This window comes from Stenella coeruleoalba, assembly GCF_951394435.1.
Source record: "Stenella coeruleoalba genome assembly, chromosome: 16".
Lineage (NCBI taxonomy): Eukaryota > Metazoa > Chordata > Mammalia > Artiodactyla > Delphinidae > Stenella > Stenella coeruleoalba.
In genome coordinates this window covers 63,086,999-63,108,060 of record NC_137162.1, presented here as the reverse complement: position 1 = coordinate 63,108,060, position 21,062 = coordinate 63,086,999, and the positions used below count along the sequence as shown (strand labels likewise).

Sequence of the window (21,062 nt, the reverse complement as noted above, 5' to 3'; positions counted from 1 at the left end):
TATCCCAATTTTATACCTGTGACATTCTTAGCCACACCCACTCCTGCTTCCATGCACATCATACCCTGTTGTAGGGCTACAAAGACTTCACAGTGGTAGAATTGGGAGTGGGTGTGAGAGAGTGGGACAAAAAGGTTTTAGAAAAGACCAATCTAGAGATGCATAGCTATTCCCAAAATCTAGGGAGAGAGATGCATTTTTTCACCATCAACACCTGAACACTCCATTTGTTCACAGTATTGAATCCATAAGGTAACATTTAGATAAACATATAGCCCCTGACTTCAGGCCAATCCACACTTAATGCAGGAGGCCTGTAGCAATCACAGATTTATCATTTGTGGTTTCAGCTATTTAGGACCAATCCCCAAACTCCAGGACTTGTAGCAATCTGAAATTTTGCTAAGACATAAGTTTGATGCTCAGGTTACAAGGCTGGTGTGCTAGACATTGTCAAGTGGTTTGTGAAGTGCCCCTGCTTCTACATTGCAATTTGCTTTCTTGTTCTCAAGAGTAGGTTGAAGAGATCATGAAGAGTTAAAAGGAAATGGCTCTGAAATGAAAGCCAATCAGCTAGCACCTTGTTTTGTTTTCACTTTAAGCAAAGACTTTATTTTCAAGGAAAAAGTATATTTTCTCATTTTCTGTTCTTGGCATAAATTTTAATTATTTCCAGTGGAACCAAAACCTCCTGAACCCCTTTCAGTGTCATCTAAAACTTGAACTTCCTCTATTTCTGGGTAAAATATCCGTTCACAAATGAGCTGTGCAATTCCATCACCCTTTTTGACTTCGAACTTTTCTTTGCCAAAATTAAACAGTACAACACCAACATTTCCTCTATAATCTTCATCTATGACACCAGCTCCTACATCTATGAAGTGTTTTGCAGCCAAGCCAGAACGTGGAGCTACTCTCCCATAGCACCCATTAGGAAGAGCTATCTGAATGTCTGTTTTCACAAGAGCTTTCTCCATAGGTGGTACTGTGTATTCACAGGCACTGTATAGGCCATAGCCCGCGGCGCGCTCGGACCCCTTGGTCGGAGCGGTGGCGTGCTCCGAAAGCCGGACAAAGCGGAGCCCCATGCCGCCCTCCTCCGCAGGCCGGGCCCATTTGCTGGGGGAGATGACTTGTGCCTCTTGAGAGCAGGGCATGGCAGGGCAGAATGGGAGCACAAAGGGAGCAGGCGGAACAAGAGACAGCAGGATGAGCGTAGCGCACCCCAGCTAGCACCATTGATGTAAGAAAAGAAAGGTACATTCTCAGGAGTTAGTCCTTTGTATTGTCAAAAGGTTTCCAGTTTTGTTCAAGGCTGTAATTCAGGGCCAGTTAATTCCCATAACTAATATCCTTTTATCCACTGCAAATACATAATCTGTCAAAGACATATAGGCTTGTTTTTTCTCTAGGTTTCTCCAGGTTTTCCTAACATCATTCATTCTATGTTTCATAGGAGCATCTTCCCCCCAAACGCTTTGGTAAGCCCAAAGCTTTAAGGTTGGTGTGGCAGGGAAAGCACTGATCTCGGATTCAGGAGTTGAGTTTTCTAGTCCTGTGTGCCACGAACTGTGTGACTTCAGACAAGTAAATCCCTCTTTTAGGGGGTTAGTTTCCTCTAATGTCAAATGGGTGGGAAGGCCCTAAACTAAACTAAGGACCAACTTCATGACTAAAACCTAAGACTTGAGGGAAGGCTGTCCGGGCCTAGTCTTCACCTCAAGCCCATCTAGCCCACTCCAGACCCCAAGACACCCTTTCCCACCAACTCAGGGCCACTGGCCTCCGGCGAAGATGTTAGACGTTAACGCCTCACCCCGCAACGGGCGGGGCCCAGGCCCGCAGCTTCCGGCGTCGAAAGGCGACGCGGCGCGTGGCGCTCCCTTCGCCCCGCCCGCTCCCCCCCGCCCTCCACGGGCAGGTTCTCCTGCCAGCCCGCCGCGCGCGCGGCCGCTGTCCGGCGCCGTTGAGGGGCTTCCTAGCCCCAACAGTGAATGCTAGGAAGCCCCGAAGCATCTCCGCTGTGGCAAAGAGAAATGTTCGGAGTGGGGGAGGGGGAGAGGGAGAGGGAGAAAACAAATCCGAACATTTTATGCTAATCAGTTCGCGCCGCCTCCTTTATGGAGATTGGTCAGGGTTTTACTCTAGAAGCCAATCATTTCAGAAGAAGGGTGAGCCAATCGAGACTCCTCGCATTCATTGGCTGGGAGACTGAGTCGCAAGGCGAGAGTTTAAACGGAGAGTATCCGGGATTATTTTCCCCCGCCGTGCGGTGCGTGTCCCGGAAGTGACGCAGGCTCTGGCCGGGAGGCTGCCCTGCCCCCGCTTCCTTTCGCCCTGTCGCTACCCGTAGGTAGTTGTGGCCGCCGTGCCCAGAGGGAGGCGGCGGCAGCAGTAGCGGCGAATGATGCCTGGGAAACTCCTCTGGGGGGACATTATGGAGCTGGAGGCACCTTTGGAGGAGACCGAGAGCCAGAGGAAGGAGAGGCAAAAGGTGCGCAGAGGATGGGCCGCGCCTCCTTTTGGGCTGCGCCGGCTTGGGCGGGGAGGGGAGTCTACCTGATGGCCTGTCACAACCGGGCCGGAGCATCCGAGGGCCTCTCCTCGCGCCACCCTCGTCCCTGGGAGGTCGCTCCGGGACCATTACTACCTCCACACCCCTAACCTGGAGAAGGGCAGCACTGGGCTTGGGCCCGGCCTCTCGTGGTCCCCGTCCTTCCTGTCGGCGCCTACGAGATGGGCAGACTCAAGTTCTCATCGCGGAATCTGTTCTTTCTGTCCTCTTCTTAAGCAGCGAGGCCTGTCATTTGGTTCTTGTTGGCCGTCTTAGAAGATGATTAAGAAAAACGATTGCCTTGAATATGTGTAACTTCTCCGTCATTCTGTCCTGTATGCGAGAATCTTGGGGAAAGCGATCTTAGATTTACAAACCTCGATAACGGGTCAGTAGAGGATTGAGGAAAAGTGTCACAGCCAAAATTGCCAGGATTTGGCTGTGATGGAGATCGCGTGGGTTGTATTAGTAATAGCCTTTTATGTTAGTATTTTCATTCAATTCACAAATGTTTATGGAGCCTAATTTATGCTGGGCACCAGGAAGGTCCTTGCCCTCAAGGAACCTGTTAGAAGAGTTGTAGAGACTTCCTGCCCCATCCCTCAAAAGAAGAAAAAGAGAGAAAAGAAAACAGAGCTTGGAGGGTAAGGAAGCAGTGTTTGAAGGCTGACATTTGACAAGAGAATGAAAATATTCTCTGTAGTCCCAGAGAGCAGAACCTACCCTTCTGACCTTATCACCAAGGTAAACTTGCCATTCTAGCTAAGCAGTTATTATTTTTTATTGTGGTAAAATACACATACAATAAAATTTACCATTTTAACCATTTTAAAGTATACATTTTTGTAGCATTAAGTACACTCACATTGGTCTGCAGACATCATATTCATTCATCTCCAGAACTTTTCATTCTCCCAGACTGAAGCTCTGTGCCCATTAAACACCAACTCCTCGGTTGCCCTCTCTCCCCAGCCCCTGGCAACTACCATTCTCCTTTCTGTCTCTATGAATTTGACTACTGAAGATAACTCATGTAAGTGGAATCACCAAGCAGTTATTTTAAGTTTTGCTCATTCTAAAATACTTGTCCCTCCTTCTGCATCCATATCCTATCCATCTGTCAAGGTTTAGTTTATGTCTTTTATAACCACGCCAGTGTACACATACAGTAATCTCATTCCCCTTTAAAGTCTTGTTCGAGTGCTATCTTTATCATTTGATTGGCATTTATTATGCCCTTCCTTGTAAAGTTAGCTCATTCTTCCTGAGTATATCTTTCCCAAGTATTTCCCAAAGATCCTTGAGGGAAATGACCATATCTCTGTGCATGCTTGCATTTCACTATATCCTTGTGAATTAATTAGTGGCTTTCACGTTGTAGTTTCTCCAGAGGTACTTGTTGATTTTCCTTTAATTATGAAAGCTAACTAAAGATTTGGAAACAGATTGGAGTACCAACTAATAGAAATAGACATTCAAATAGTGGTCTGGCATCCAGATGAAGGTAACTGGTTTTGAATGTGTTAAGATATGGAGCTGGGCCTTAGGTTCTCAGAACTGGAGTGCAGGTTAGGAAGGAAGCCTGGAAGTGTATGTTGAAGCCATGAAAATGGTATGAAAGTGTACATAGAGAACAGAGACTTAAAGAGCATCCACAGAAGGAGAAGGGAGAGGAGACATTGAAGAAGACAGAGGTAACAGGGTAAGGAGGGAATGTAGTGTGTTGTGGAAGCCAAGAAGATGGAGAGTGTCGAGCACTGTGGATCTGATGTGGAACAATGTATTTCATCACCTTGGGTATTTCTGGGCTTGAACCTAGAGGTCTCATTTTATCTTGCTTCATCTCCCTGAAGTGCAGGCCCAGGAGCAATTCAAACCCTGAGACTTGCTCTATAAATAATCTTGTTTTTCTATAGAAGAATCTATTGGTTTGGGGAGATGTGGGATAGTTCAGTTAACTAAAGATCAAATGATGTAACATATAACTCTATAACTTATATTAATGTAAAACTCTAATGTTTACAAAGCATTTTCAAATATTCAGTTTTCATAGCAACTCTTATTTCATGAATGAGAAAATTGTATGTGAAAGTATTCTGTAGAAACTGTGTAAATCATGGTGAAAATTTTGGTGCTGGTTGTTTTTACCAAGACTAGTCACTACCATCTAATTTATTTTGAACATTTCCATCTAATTTATTTGGAACATTTGACCAAGTAATTTTGAAGTGCTAAATTTCCAAATCATTTCTTGCTGTCTGCAAATATTAAAACAAAAGTTGGCATTTCAAAACTAAAGTTGCAGAAAGCCACCCCCTTCCCCCTTTTTAAAGTTCTATTAACTAAATTTGTAAAACTTCAAAAAATTTTCTGGGATTACTAATATAGTTATCCTTCCATAGGAGTATAACAATTGGGCTTTTCTTTAACCTGTTTATCAAAGTTCAGGGGGGAAGCATGATGTGAAAAGAGCGTGGGTTTTCAAGTCAAACAGGGCTTGATTTCTAGCACTTTCACTTGCAAGAAATCCCATATGTGGGTCTTTGGCAAGTTACTTATCTCTAAGAACTTGTTTCCTCGTCTGTAAAATGGCAAAGGTGATACAGGTTCGCTATCCCTTATCCAAAATCCTTGGGACTAGATATGTTGTCGAATTCAAAATTCTGGGGCTTTTAAAAGGGTAACACCCTAGTAGGGTTTGGGGCCCCGAACCTATAATCAAACACCTTAATGTTAAATGTGAATATTCATACTAAGTGGAATAAGTAAAGATTACAGATAGTCTCACATTAGTTGAAGTCAAATTTTACCACAAAATGAGTTCAGGTCAGGTAAGGTTTTGTCTCCAAATAAATTACAAAAAAACTTTCAGTTTTCAGAGCTTTATGGATATTGGAATTTCAGATAAGGGATTATGGACCTGTACTTCCCTTATAGGGTTGTTATGAAGATTTAAACAAGATAAGCCGAAAACATATTACACAATGCTGGGTAGGTACTCAGTAAATATTAATTTTTTTCTTGGAGATATTAGAAGTTTTTGATTGTTTTTTAATTTATAAATCTTGAGTTCTCATTCTTTTACTGAAAAGAAGCTATTTCAGTTTCCCTTAAATGTTATAATGGGATTAAAAAGGGACTAGAGGCCATGTCTTAAGAGTGCAAGATTTGGGCTGAGAAAGAAAGCAATAGGTAAAGCTTAGGCTTGGCATTAGCAACCAGTCTGGATTTCTACCAGGTACCTTTTCAAGATTACTGTAGATTGAACTTTGCTGGTTGGGGGAGTCATACTCTAACTTCTCTAGCGTCTTAAAAGCAAAGCAAACCTTGTGACCCTCTTGTCACCCTCTTGTCACTGCTTCTTTGTTTTTCCACAGAGTGATAGAAGGAAGTCAAGGCACCATTGTGACTCAGATGAGAAATCAGAAACAAGAGAAAATGGTGTTGCAGATGACCTGGATGCTCCCAAACCCAAAAAAACTAAAATGAAAGAGAAACTAAATGGTGGCACTGAGGAAGGATGTAATAGACTTTCAGATGAATTTTCTAAATCTCGTAAGTCAAGAAGAAAAGATCTGTCAAATGGAGATATTGATGAATATGAAAAAAAATCAAAGCGAGTGTCATCCTTAGATAGTTCTACTCATAAATCAAGTGAAAATAAACTAGAAGAGGTATGGATACTTTTTGTTTTGCATTTGACATTATCCTTGAAATACAGGATAATTTGATTCTTTAAGACTAACTAGAATTGATTCTACAGTATTTCCTGCTTAGTGTCCAGTACTCTCAGTTGGACTGAGGAGTCTATACAGCTGAAACCTGAGCCTTTTCCCCTTTGTTTCTTTCATTATATTGCCTTTTTCTTGGCGAAGAGATTGGTGCGGGGGGGACTTGGTCAAGTTTAAACCTTTCCTGTACATTTGGGTTCCTAAATGATTTTCCAAATGCTTATTGATGGTCACCTACTTGCATTTCTTACGGTTATTTCAGCCCTCATCATTACTCATGAATTAAGTTCTGACTTTCTGAAACGGGGTACATAAAGGCCTCTTGACTTTGTATATTTTGCCTTCTGTTTCTTGTGCTTCTGTAACAATAGCAACTTTCAATGATTTTTAGCTCTTACTGTAACTCAATCTTAAAGCTGTTTGCTTTTTTAAAACAGAAATGAAACATATGAAAATGATCTGAAGAAATTTGTTCTCCTGGATATTAATTTTTTGGGAGGTATAGAAAACATGCTTAGTATAGAATCTTCATTCCTGGACTCATTACTTTTGCCAGTATCTGTTACAGTAGGTATATTCTTGCACAGAATTTACTCAATTTGTTCTTGCACTTTTTTTTTGTTTTTTTTTTTTTCCCCGGTACGCGGGCCTCTCACTGTTGTGGCCTCTCCTGTTGCAGAGCACAGGCTCGGACGCGCAGGCTCAGTGGCCATGGCTCATGGGCCTAGCTGCTCTGCAGCATGTGGGATCTTCCCGGACCGGGGCACGAACCCGTGTCCCCTGCATCGGCAGGCGGACTCTCAACCACTGCGCCACCAGGGAAGCCCTGTTTTTGCACTTTTCCTCTAGCAGAGTTCATAGGTTTATCTGGGCATTACAAATTGTCATTAAATTACTCAGCTCTTAAACAAAAAAGAACTTTAATATTCTTAATAACTCTTGGTATTTCATAATCTTTACATTTAAAAAATCTGATAGTTGCTGTTAATTTAAATACATTTGAGCTTAATTTAATGTGTAATCTTTGGGGAGCTTTGAGAAAAAATGTTGAATCCTTGCTTTACAATATGGTGTTTTTTTATTTGTGAGTTTGCTATTTGTCAGAAAGCATATATGTTAGAGAGTTGTTCTAAATAAGGCCCTACAAATCTGTATTGCTGAGCAGCAGAGTGTACTTCTTGCTCTGTTGGGATTTTGCCTGCTATAGTGCTCTGTATTGTAATAAGCTTAACTGTTTATTATTTTGTTTAGATTATGTTAGGGTTCAGGAGTTCTACTTCTAGGAATTTATCCTCCTAAGGAGATTATCACGAGGTGTACAGAGATGTATGAATCAGTATCTTATCACAGTGATGTTGGTAATAGCGAAAATTTAAACATCCTAAATGTCTGATAGTAGGCAATTGGTTTGATAAAATATGCTATACCTATGTAATAGAATGCATTGATCTTAAAGGGCATAGATATGTTAGAAAGGTATTCAGTCTATCTTATTAAATGAAAAAAATGATTACAAAGGAGCATATACATATGATTTTATTTCATTTAAAAATGTATATGTACGTAGAGGAGTGTGTGTTTCAAATGTGTCTTTAGCTGATTGGATTGTAGATAATTTTACAATTTCTTTCTTTTAATATGGTTTCTAAAATTTCTGCAATGAAAATGTGTACTTTTCTAATAAAATTTTTTTCTTTAATCTTAAAAAGATAACATTGAGGTTTGCTTAAATGGATTAAATTTGAATTTGATGTTATGTCTTTTATCTGGTTCTTAGTTTGAAACTTGTTATGGTGTGTGGTTTTGGAACTACCTTCTTTAAACAACCAGTAATAAAGTATTTAAGTAGATATATTGTCTTTGTTCTATATATGCATTGACTAGTACACAAAGTTTTCAATAGATGTTAAATGACAATGTCATGCTGGCCTCTATATATGTTTGAGAAATTTTCAAGCTTACAGGAACTTTTCCTTGTATTAATGACATAAAAAATGCTTTTTAGATTCATAGAACAACTTATTTAACTTTTAGTTTTAGAAACAATTTACTTTCCTCATTGCTTAGCTTCTTTTGGGGCGGTTTTATAGGCTTGTGTTAATCTTCATAATTAATATTATCTATATCTGTGAATATGATTTAGATTATTGAATACCTCTTTCATAATACCTTAAGTCAAGTGGAATTATATTTTGATCTATGTAGTAAATGTATTCCTAAAGAGTTTTATGTGTGAATTAATCATTTTTAAATGTATTATGGGAAAGTGTATTAAGCTTGTTATTTAAAGAGACAGTTTTGAAATTAAAAGAATTTGCCACTAATTTATCTTGTAAGTTAATCTATACGGTTTTTGCAAATACTAACTAAAGTTGGTTTGTTAGTTCATTTAGTAGAGCTAAAAGCAGTAAATGAGTGAAAGATTCTAAATACCTGGTCGGATATGAACTATATCAGTTAGGTCTTTGATTTCATTTTGACAGACACTAACACGTGAACAGAAAGAAGGAGCCTTCTCCAATTTCCCTATTTCCGAAGAGACTATAAAGCTTCTGAAAGGTACAATGAATTTTTTTTTTATTTATTTTATTTATTTTTGTCTGCGTTGGGTCTTCATTGCTACACGCCGGCTTTCTCTAGTGCGGTGAGCGGGCTTCTCATTGCAATGGCTTCTCTTGTTGCGGAGTACAGGCTCTAGGCGCGCAGGATTCAGTAGTTGTAGCTCACGGGCTCTAGAGCTCAGGCTCAGTAGTTGTGGCGCACGGGCTTAGTTGCTCCGCGGCATGTGGGATCTTCCCTGGACCAGGGCTCAAACCTGTGTCCTCTGTACTGACAGGCGGATTCTTAACCACTGTGCCGCCAGGGAAGCCCCGGTACAATGAATTTTAATGGATATGCAATTGAAAATCTAAAACTAGATTTTAGAAAACTCTTGTGCCTTTTCTGACCAAAAGGAGAATATACAAAGCATAGAGAAATAGCTTTTTTCATTGCAGTTATTTCTACATCATTTTTTTGGTATTCGGTTCGGTTTTTAACTTTAAAGAATTATATGTATTTGTCAAAAGATCAGGCCAATTTTTTTTTTAATAAATAAATTTATTTATTTATTTTTGGCTGTGTTGGATCTTCGTTGATGCGTGTGGGTGTGCCGGCTTCTCATTGCGGTGGCTTCTCTTGTTGCAGAGCACGGGCTCTAGGTGCGTGGGCTTCAGTGGTTTGGCTTGTGGGCTCTAGAGTGCAGGCTCCATAGTTGTGGCGCACAGGCTTAGTTGCTCCGCGGCATGTGGGATCTTCCTGGACCAGGGCTCGAACCCGTGTCCCCTGCATTGGCAGGCAGATTCTTAACCACTGTGCCACCAGGGAAGTCCCTCAGACCAATTTTTAAATAATTCCTCTTTGGGGTAGGAATAACTGTAAATGTTGTTAGGTGATGTATCTTTAGGCACATGTTGATGAATCAGGAATGTTATTTTCAAATAAATGTAGTTTTTCCTATTGCTGGTCTTAAGTAAATATTTCAATGAAATCTCATTTTACAGGTCGAGGGGTAACATATCTCTTTCCTATTCAAGTTAAGACTTTTGGTCCTGTATATGAAGGAAAAGATTTAATTGCTCAAGCGCGGACAGGAACAGGAAAGACATTCTCTTTTGCCATCCCCTTGATTGAAAGACTCCAAAGAAATCAAGAGACAATTAAAAAAAGCCGCTCACCAAAGGTAACCATTATAGGGAGTAAAAGGTTTAAACATTACTCTAATGGAAAGAGAAAGAAAGAGTATACTGGTCTTGGGAATGCCCTGGTGGTCCAGTGGTTAGGACTTGGCGCTTTCACTGCCGTGGCCCAGATTCAATCTCCAAGCAGGGATTGAATCTGGGAACTAAGATCCTGCAAGCTGCACAGCGTGACCAAAAAAACAAACAAACAAACCACAATATACTGGTCTTAAGTTCAAGTACCCCAAAGATAGAAAAGTTAGTCAGTCCTGGGGCATAAAGTAAAAATTTGGGTCCTAAAGCAAAAATTTGATTTTTAAGATAAATCTCAAGTAAAGCTAAAGTGAGTTACTGCATATGAATGTAATGTGTATGGATCCATAGATGTCTTTGATAACTGTATATTATGAAGCCAGCATATCTGATTTTAGGAGTATTTACAGTTAGTATATTTAGTGACCTTTTTCTTCTCTTTTTTCAATTCTGACCTTTGCTTTTAAACAGTAATTTTGCTGAAGTGGTATTTATTTATTTGCTCATTCAGTAAATAATATTTATTTTACTGATTGACTTTAAGAGTATTGTAGAAATGATACTGCTACTCCCTGTGTTGTTGGAGTACTGGAGATCTGTCTTAATTTATCAGTAGTAAAGAACAGAGAGGACCTAGTGAAATTTTAGCCTAAAATTTGACCCTTTTAGAACCTATGTTCACTTTCAGGTTGATAAACGTGAAGAAGAAAAGAATCAGTATTGGGACTTCCCTGGCAGTCCAGTGGTTAAGACTCCACACTTCCACTGCAGCAGGCACGGGTTCCATCCCTGGTTGTGGAACTAAGATCCTGCATGCCGCGCAGCGCGGCCAAGAAAAAGAATCAGTATCAAAATTTGAACAGATATGTGGCTAAAAGTAATTTGTTCTTTGAGACTTCTAAATATTATTACAGTGTGAAAGTAAATTCACATATATGAATGTAATTAAGTAACAGTGGTCTTGGAACAGGACAAATCTTTTTTTAGAGGGTTCTGTTTCTTAGGTGAAATTAGGAAGTCTGAAAGTAATAGAAATAGGACACAGTCCCAACACTGCATTTAAAAAGCTTTTATTCTAGAAGGACATTACTGGAGATTCCAGCTCCACCACTTCTAGCTACTTGATCTTGGGCAAGACTCAACTTCTCTAAGACTCATGCTCCTCATTTGTAAAACTGGGAAAATAATGCCACCTCATTGGGTTTTTGTGAGGATCAAATTAAATAATTCGTGTAAAGCACTATTGTTGTTTGCAGAATTATAATCGGCATTGTACATAGAAAGTTTATGGCTACTCCTTGTTAAATCTGCACTTTCTAAATATCAAAAAAAGAGAAATAGAGGTAAATCAATTTTTGTATAACCTGTTTGAAACATGAGTTTTATTTGCTTAATAAGGGGCTTTGCCCCTTTTTCAGTAAGTCTCTTGGGATCCTGTGTAGAAGAAGCTGCTCTCATTAAACACCAAACAGTTAAGTCCACTCTCTGGTACTAGCTACAGATTCGGTTTCATATTCTACTTAACAAATAAATTGAAATATTTCTTTTTAAAAAATGGCACATATTGGGCATTCATTCATTCACTCATTCAACAAATATTTTTTGAGTATCTATTCTGTGCCAGGCACTGTTTGAAGTTCAGGGAATATATTGAATAGTATGACATAAATAACAGTACTGACATAAATAATAAATAGTACTGACATAAATCCCTGTCTTCATGGAGCTTACATTTTAGTGGGTGAGACAATGAGCAAATCAGTAGAATATAAATATTTTATATGGTGTAAGTGCTAAGGAGAAACAGTTAAGCACAGTTGGGAGGATATGAAAAGAGGGTTAGGAACCTCACTGAGAAAGTGACTTTTGAAAGGGGACCTTAAGGAAGTAAAGGAGGATATAATAAACATAAGCTGTTCTTGTTATTTGTGCTCTGTCTTTAAATACTATGACATTAATGATGAGATTCCTAGTTTTAAATGCACCTTAAAAAATAGTCTTCTCAGTTTGAACTTAGAGGTCTACAGAAACTTACCTTTTGGTTTTTTAAACCTTTTGCTTAGGTACTTGTTTTGGCTCCTACAAGGGAACTGGCAAACCAAGTAGCCAAAGACTTCAAAGATATAACTAGGAAACTCAGTGTGGCGTGTTTTTATGGTGGAACATCATATCAAAGCCAAAGTGAGTAAACATGTCTGATGGTAGCACAAAGATCTATTTGCTACTCAAATCTAAAATCTACATTTGAATTTTTACATATTATTGATATTTCTCTCCTCTCACAGTTAATCATATTCGAAATGGTATTGACATCTTGGTTGGGACCCCTGGTCGTATCAAAGATCATCTGCAGAGCGGCCGATTAGATCTTTCTAAACTGCGCCATGTTGTGCTTGATGAAGTGGATCAAATGTTAGATTTAGGTTTTGCTGAACAAGTTGAAGATATTATCCATGAATCCTACAAAACTGGTATATCCTAATTCAAAATAAGCACATTAGCAATTCTTTTCTTATCTAAAAGCTTATGAATTTTTTATTTTATGATTTTTAATACATTGTCCCCAGTGTTCTAACAAAACTAAAGGTATTTGGTATCTGTTTTCTTCCTGAACAAGAAAGTACAATAGCATACTTTAACCATTTTCTTAGCTTTCTTTGCTTTCTTCCATGTATTATTTTATAGTAAGTAGTTTTACTAACTCATTTTACTGATTTCTTTGCTCATTGTTATTTCTTAAATTCTCATCTTCCTTCTAGGTTCAGTTTTCTTCATATTGATATTTTCCCTCAGTTTTGAAAGTAGAAAGTTTTGATAATTGCAGTAAAGTCTATATGTTCAAAATTCACCCCAAGTTTTGAATTTTTCATTATTTCTTTGAAGTTTGGGGGGATTTTTAAGAGCTGACTACATTGTGGGATATTAAGAAATTAAGAAAGCATTTGAATTCTTTTTGTTTATTTAAGATTCTGAAGACAATCCTCAGACTTTACTTTTTTCTGCAACTTGCCCACAGTGGGTATACAAAGTTGCAAAAAAATACATGAAATCCAGATATGAACAGGTTGACCTTGTTGGGAAAATGACTCAAAAGGCTGCAACTACTGTGGAAGTAAGTAGCTTTCCAGTGTGATAGATTTTAGCTTTTAGTTGATATTTTGAAATTTGTTGAAGTTAAACTTATGTTTTGGGTACCAGTTCAGGCCAAATATCTCTTTTTTGCCCTTAGTCAATAAGATACCTATGTATTTCTATAGTTTGAGACTCAGGAGCAGAGTAAAATAAATAGGGGGAAGAAAGTTTGTGAACAGGCAAGTCCTAACAGGAGATATACAGGCATCCATAGAGACAGACTTAAAGTATGTAGAATGTGAAAAACGAAGTAATTCATCCCAATTTGCTGGTGTTGGGATAACTTGTTAAAGCTTAGGTGGAAAAAAGATCCTTATTTCATACCGTATACCAAAAATATTCCCAAAGATTTAAAAAAATTAAGCCATAAAATAATTTACAGCAGATTGTAGGTCAACAGTTATTTGATTTGAGGAAAGGGAAGGCTTTTCTAAACATAAAGACAGAAGAAAGCACCATAAAGGAAAAGGTTTATAATTTTGACTCCATGAAAATTTAAACCTATAGTATTTTTTTTTTTTTTTTTTTTTGCTGTACACGGGCCTCTCACCGCTGTGGCCTCTCCCATTGCGGAGCACAGGCTCCGGACATGCAGGCTCAGCGGCCATGGCCCACAGGCTCAGCCGCTCCGCGGCACGTGGGATCCTCCCGGACCAGGGCACGAACCCGCGTCCCCCGCATCAGCAGGCGGACCCTCAACCACTGCGCCACCAGGGAAGCCCCTGCTGCAATATTTTTGACCGTATTCCTTATGCTGTATATTGCATCCCTGTGGCTAGAAGTTGGTACCTGTCAATCCCCTTTACCTGTTTCGGGTCCCCATCTCCCCCGCCCGCACTTTGGCAACCACCATTTTGTGCTCTGTATCTGTGTGTCTGTTTTCATTTTGTTTTGTTTTGTTTTTTAGGATTCCACATATAAATGAGATCATACAGTATTTGTCTCTCTGTCTGACTTACTTTCTAGATTCATCCATGTAGTCGAAAATGGCAAGGTTTCATTTTCTTATTGATGACTGAGTAATATTCCATTGTATGTATACTCCACATCTTCTTTATCCATTCCTCTGTTAAATCCTTTAAAATACAGGTCCCTCTGTCCCTTTTTTTCTTTGCAATTTTTTATTGAAAAGAACTGATCATTTGTCTTACAAGGTTCCCATAGTCTCAGTTTTGCTGATTTGCAGCCCTGTGGTGTTAGTTAACATGTTCCTCTGCTTTCATTTTCCTTTGAGTTGATGGTAGATTGTGAGGCTTGATCAGATTCAGGATCTTTTTTATTTTTATTTTTGAGAGGTAGGGAGGAAGAAGCAAGACTTTGACATACCTGGTACAAATGATTCTTAGTTTCTTCTTTGTGCTTATCTCTTTTTTCCCTGTGTTATGTAATTAATTGTTTTAAACAATGTTACTGAGATATATGTTAAAATGCACAGACTTAAAATGTTACAGTATATTTTTTCCCCAACATTTTATCATGAAGGTTTCAAACAGGCTGAAAAGTTGAGAGAATTTTACAGTGAACACGCATATACCCACCAGCTAGATTCTGCCATTAATATTTTGCTATATTTGCTTTATTGCATATCTTCTCATCCCTATATCCATCTTGTTTTTTTATTTATTTCAAATTGCAGAAATAAGTATAATTCCCCATAAGTATGTTAGTTTGCATATCTTTAGCTAGAGTTCAATATTTACAATTTTTTATTGAAGTAAAGTTCACATAACTAAAATTAACCACTTTGAAGTGTACCATTCAGTGTCATTTAGTACATTCACAGTGTTATACAACCATTGCTTCTATCTACTTCAAAACGCTTCATTACCCGAAAAGGAAATCCTGTAACTATTAAGCATTTACTCCCTATTCCCCCCTTCTCCTAGCCCCTGGCAACCATCAATCTGCTTTCTGTCTTGGTGGATTTACCTCTTCTCGTTATTTCATATAAATGTAATCATTACAACATGTGGCTTTTTTGTGTCGGGCTTCTTTTGTGTAGCATAATGTTTTCAAGGTTCATCCACCTAATATTTACAATTTTTGAGATAAGATTTACATACAACAGAATGCAAAATTTTAAGTGTACATTTGCTTCGTTTTGACAAATTCATACACCTGTGTAACCCAAACCCCTATCAAAACAAAGAATATTACCATGATCCCAGAAAGTTCGCCCGTGCCCCTGCCCAGTCCCCGTTCAGAGGCAACTACTGTTCTGCTTTTTTTCCATCATAGATTATAGATTAGTTTTGCCTGTTTTAGAGCTTCAGACAAATGGAATCATATTGTGTATACTCTTTTTCTGTAAGGCTTCATTCACCCAGCATATGTTTTGAGATTCATCCATATTGTTGCATGGATCAGTAGTTGGTTCCTTTTAATCACTGAACAGTATTCCACTCTATAAGTACACTACAATTTGCTTATCCTTTCACCTACTGATTGCTGTTTTCAAATGGGGTTGGGGAGAATCGTTGTCTTATTGTCTTCCAGGAAGGCCAATTCTTGAACAAATAGAAAAAACAATGTACAAGAGAAATCTTTTTCAATAATTTTAATGAAGCAGATATTTGATATTTTCTTTCTTCAAAGCATCTGGCCATCCAGTGCCATTGGTCTCAGAGGCCAGCAGTTATTGGAGATGTCCTTCAAGTCTACAGTGGGTCTGAAGGGAGGGCTATTATCTTCTGTGAGACCAAAAAGAATGTAACTGAAATGGCCATGAATCCACACATAAAACAGGTAAGTCTTTTTTCATGCTTTCTCTAATTGAGATTATAGGTATGAATCACTGAGCAAAAAAAAAATCATGTCCTTTGTGGACTAGGTTTGATAGTCATTCTTGGAATTGAGTCTCATTCAGAAAGAATTTATAGCCAGCCTCTCATGATCTGTTAAGTCAGGATAGAATTCTGTCCGTTTTCATCAGAAGTTTTCTTAAAACTTTGCAAATGTGATCTTGAAAATACAAAGAGTGAAACAAAATGAGTTTCTATGGGTAAGAGTGGGTAATATTTTAGAGTTGGGTATAAAAAGAATCGCAAATATTTATTGAATGAATGGATCAGAACACTAAATCCATGTGTTTTTTGCTGTTAACTTTTTATAGTAGAAAATTTCAAACTTATACAAGACATACACAGAAGTTGACAGTGCAATGATGTGTTCGTTTTCCAGCTGCAACAATTATCTTATTTCATCCAAATGCCCACTCATTTCTTGCTTCTGAAATTATTCTGAAGCAAACCGTAGATAACATGTTTTATGGCCATAAATATTTGGGTACGTATCTCTAATGGAAAAGCATTATTACTGTTTTTTAAAATTTATTCTTTTGGCTGCACCATGTGGCATGTGGGATCTTGGTTCCCCAGCCAGGGTTCGAACCCGTGCCCCCCTGTAGTGGAAGCGCGGGGTCTTAACCACTGGACTGCCAGGGAAGGCCAGGAAAGGGTTATTTTTTTAAAAACTCACAATACGGGCTTCCCTGGTGGCGCAATGGTTGGGAACCTGCCTGCCAGTGCAGGGTACAAGGGTTCAAGCCCTGGTTCGGGAAGATCCCACATGCCGCAGAGCAACTAAGCCCGTGCGCCACAGCTGCTGAGCCTGCGCTCTAGAGTCCGCGAGCCACAGCTGCTGGGCCTGCGTGCCACAGCTACTGAGGCCCGTGCATCTAGAGCCAATGCTCCACAACGGGAGAGTCCACTGCAGTGAGAGGCCCGCGCACCACAGCAAAGAGTAGCCCCGCTTGCCGCAACTAGAGAAAGCCCACGCACAGCAACGAAGACCCAATGCAACCAAAAGTGAATAATAAATAAATTAAACAAACAAACAAAAACACTCACAATACTGTTATGACATCTAAAAAATTAATAGTAATTAATATCTTCAAATATAAATTAGTCTTCAGATTCTCAGTTGCCTCATACATGCTCTGTTTTCTGTAGTTTGTTATTTGGAACCTGGATCCAAATAAGAGTCGTTTTTTTTTTAATTAATTAATTTTTTTTGACTGTGTTGGGTCTTCGTTGCTGTGTGCAGTCTTTAGTTACGGCGAGCGGGGGCTACTCTTCATTGCTGTGTGCGGGCTTCTCATTGTGGTGGCTTCTCTTGTTGTGGAGCACAGACTCTAGGCGTGTGCTCTTCAGTAGCTGTGGCATGCGGGCTCAGTAGCTGTGGCACACGGGTCAGTAGTTGTGGCTTGCGGGCTCTAGAGCGCAGTCTCAGTAGTTGTGGCGCACGGGCTTAGTTGCTCCGTGGCACGTGGGATCTTCCCGGATCAGGGCTCGAACTCGTGTCCCCTGCATTGGCAGGTGGATTCTTAAATCACTGAGCCACCAGGGAAGCCCCAAATAAGAGTCTTGTGTTGTGTGATTTCATTAAGTCTCTTCAATATATGGATTCTTCCATCTGTTTTTTTCTTGTAGTTCTTTTTATTGTTGTTTAAGAAACCAAGTTTTCATAATCTAGAGTATTGCTTCCCTGTGATATCATTTAACATGCTCTTCTGTTTTCTGTATTTCCTATAAATTCAGGTTGGTTTGTTTGTGGCAAAATTATTTCATAGGCAGTGGTGCATTTCCATCAGGAGGTATATAATGTGTAGTTCTTTCTCTTTTTGTGATGTTAACATTCATTGATAATAACACCCTTGGTCCTTGTGTCAATGTCTCTCCAGTTTTTTTTTGTTGTTGTCTGTCACTTGTTATCTGGAAGATTCCCAAGGAAGGGCTCATGGAAACAATATTCACTATTGATAATAGCTTGTTTGTAACTTTATACCTTAAAAATAATTTTGGATGGATATAACATTCTTGGTTCACATTTTCTTTCCTTCAGTATATTAAATATGTTTTTCCATTGGAATAAAGCATACTATAATAAAAAGTCTGATGCCAGTCTGATTTTTTTTTTCACCTTATAAGTGATTTGGTTTTTTGCCTGAATACAAAAGCTTTTTTCCTTTTTCTTTAAAAATCAGTAGTTTTACTAGAATATATTTTGGTGGTGTTCTTCTGAGTACACAGTGTACACAATTTGTAGTTTCAAATATATGTATTTTTTAATTGCAGCAAAATTTTCTTGAATCCTAATTTATTGATATTTGGTTTGTCTGATTGCTTTGGTTTTTCTCTTTAGGGACTCTTGTTATATGCATGTTGGCTCTTTTTTCCTCTATCCTTTGTCTCTTTATCTCAGATCTTTTTTATCTTTTTCTTTGTTTCAGTTTTCAAAATTTTCAAAATTAAGGCATCATCTGTTGTGTTTAATCAGTCTTGTATTTCTTCCAATATATTCTTCATTTATGAAAAGTCTTTGTCTTTTGTTTCTACTTCTTTTTTTTTTTTAAATAAATTTATTTATTTATTTTTGGCTGCATTGAGTCTTCGTTGCTGAGTGCAGGCTTTCTCTAGTTGTGGCGAGCAAGGGGTACTCTTCGTTGCGGTGTGCAGATTGCAGTGTCTTCTCTTGTTGCGGAGCACGGGCTCTAGGTGCACGGGCTTCAGTTGTTGTGGCTCGCGGACTCTAGAGCACAGGCTCAGTAGTTGTGGCGCACGGGCTTAGTTGCTCCGCGGCATGTGGAATCTTCACGGACCAGGGCTTGAACCTGTGTCCCCTGCGTTGGCAGGCAGACCCCCAACCACTGCGCCACCAGGGAAGCCCTGCCTCTCTTATTTTTGATAGTGTTAAAAGGTACAGTCTACAAATTATATCTCAATAAAGCTGTTAGAAGAAATAAAGGTCTCCCACTTTCTGAGCTCTGGTTGATTTTCCCCTCACTTTTATCTGGGTCATCTCTTTCCTTTGTTTCTGGGATCCCTGGCATCCTCAGTTTGGATTCTGGGTTCAATAATTTCTCCTCAATGTGGGGGCACTTTGTCCTGGCAAGGGATCATTGGTTTGTTAGTTTTGAAGGTTCATGTGGGCCCAGGATGTTCCAGCCTCTTTCACACCTTACCTCTGTCTCACAGTTACCCTTGAATGTGCAGAAATTCTCCCAGCTTCAGCTGACTTTCTCAAATTGGCCCATTATACTTTCCAGGGAGTATCTGTTCTTAGGACTAGCAAGTCCCCCCCTCCCCTTCACCCCTAATACATACAGGTTTTGTCCCTACCTGCTCATATTTTGGAAACCATGAAAATACCTTGTCACTAAATTTTGTCATAGATCTTTGTGGATTTTTTATTTTGTCATCCTAATTGCCCTGTTTTATTTATTTATTTTTATTTTTGGCTGGGTTGGGTCTTTGTTGCTGCTGCGCATGGACTTTCTCTAGTTGCGGCGAGTGGGGGCTACTCTTCATTGAGGTGTGCAGGCTTCTCATTGCAGTGGCTTCTCGTTGCAGACCACAGGCTCTAGGCGCACGGGCTTCCATAGTTGTGTCATGTGGACTCAGTAGTTGTGGCCTGTGGGGTCTAGAGTGCAGGCTCAGTAGTTGTGGCTCACAGGCTTACTTGCTCTGCGGCATGTGGGATCTTCCCAGACCAGAGCTCCAACCGTGTCCCCTGCCTTGGCAGGCAGATGCTTAACAACTGCGCCACTGGGGAAGTCCTGCCCTGTTTGTTTTTATGTGAGAACTGGAGATTCAAAGACAGTGCAGCCACAATCTTCTGCAGTATCATTTTAACTAATTGTGTAACTTTAGCTTTGTATCCAGTAAAAACAGAGAGTCTAAATAGTGAAAGAATGTTGAAGAGTAGTTAATTTACCTTTCCTTTCTTTGCTTTAGAACACTCAGCAGCAGCTGTCTTGCAGAGCTATTGTTTTTTTCTTTTTTGTTTGTTTGTTTTTATAAATTTATTTATTCATTTATTTAATTTTTAGCTACATTGGTCCTTCGCTGCTGCACGCGGGTTTTCTCTAGTTGCTGAGAGCGGGGGCTACTCTTCGTTGCGGTGCGCGGGCTTCTCATTGCAGTGGCTTCTCTCGTTGTGGAGCACAGGATCTAGGTGCATGGGCTTCAGTAGTTGTGGCTCGTGGGCTCTAGAGCACAGGCTGAGTAGTTGTGGTGCAGGGGCTTAGTTGCTCCACAGCATGTGGGATCTTCCTGGACCAGGGCTCGAACCTGTGTCCCTCGCATTGACAGGTGGATTCTTACCCACTTCAGCACCAAGGAAGTCCCTTACTTGTACTTTAAATATTGGCATTCCTCACAGTTCTAACCTCTGTAATTGTTTCTTCTCACTTAACATATTCTTTCTGAGCATAGTGATTAGTTGCAGTTTGGAGTCTGACGGATCAAGATTTTTTTTTCTTTTAACTTTTTTTTTTTTTAATATTTATCTATTTATTTGGCTGCACCGGGTCTTACTTGTGGCACGCAGGATCTTTTTTAGTTGTAGCATGTGAACTCTTAGTTGCAGCATGCGGGATCTAGTTCCCCGACCAGGGATCAAACCCGAGCCCCCTGCATTGGGAGTATGGAGTCTTAGCCGCTGGACCACCAGGGGAGTTCCCAGATCTGGATTTAAATCCCAGTTGTGTTACTTACTAGCTGTATAACCTTGGGCAAATAACTTCCTATTTCAGTGCCCCTGTTTCCTTTTTAAAAAGTGGTATTAGGGACTTCCCTGGTGGTCCAGTGGTAAAGAATTCGCCTTCCAGTGCAGGGGACACAGGTTCCATCCCTGGTCAGGGAACTAAGATCACACAAGCTGTGGGGCAGCTAAGCCCACGTGCCTCAATTACTGAGCTCACATGCCTCAACTAGAGAGCCCGCACACCGCAAACTACAGAGCCCACGCGCTCTGGAACCCACGTGCCACGGCTAGAGAAGAGAAAAACCTGCATGCCACAACTAGAGAGAAGCCCGTGTGCCGCAACGAAAGATCCCGCCTGCTGTAACTAAGACCTGACATAGCCATAAATTAATTAATAAATCTTTTTTA

The 21,062-nt window shown here is 39.8% G+C and overlaps 2 protein-coding genes across 2 annotated transcripts in view; one reads left to right on the top strand and one right to left on the bottom strand.

Annotated features, from left to right (window-relative positions):
• Positions 1-584: 584 nt before the first annotated feature.
• Positions 585-1,332, bottom strand: LOC307174809 (deoxyuridine 5'-triphosphate nucleotidohydrolase-like). Its single transcript, XM_079899207.1, has one exon. It carries the CDS (start codon positions 1,155-1,157, stop codon positions 663-665), a length of 495 nt encoding a protein of 164 aa, XP_079755333.1. The 5' UTR covers positions 1,158-1,332; the 3' UTR covers positions 585-662.
• Positions 1,333-1,712: 380 nt separating this feature from the next.
• The window catches only part of DDX50 (DExD-box helicase 50), a 31,881-nt gene continuing 12,531 nt past the window's right edge, over positions 1,713-21,062 (top strand). The window contains exons 1-8 of the mRNA XM_079899206.1: positions 1,713-2,494; positions 5,932-6,228; positions 8,769-8,844; positions 9,828-10,006; positions 12,101-12,218; positions 12,323-12,508; positions 13,004-13,149; positions 15,765-15,914. Coding sequence (XP_079755332.1) covers positions 2,405-2,494; positions 5,932-6,228; positions 8,769-8,844; positions 9,828-10,006; positions 12,101-12,218; positions 12,323-12,508; positions 13,004-13,149; positions 15,765-15,914 — 1,242 coding nt within the window. The 5' untranslated portion in view covers positions 1,713-2,404. The remainder of the gene's footprint in view (positions 2,495-5,931; positions 6,229-8,768; positions 8,845-9,827; positions 10,007-12,100; positions 12,219-12,322; positions 12,509-13,003; positions 13,150-15,764; positions 15,915-21,062) is intronic.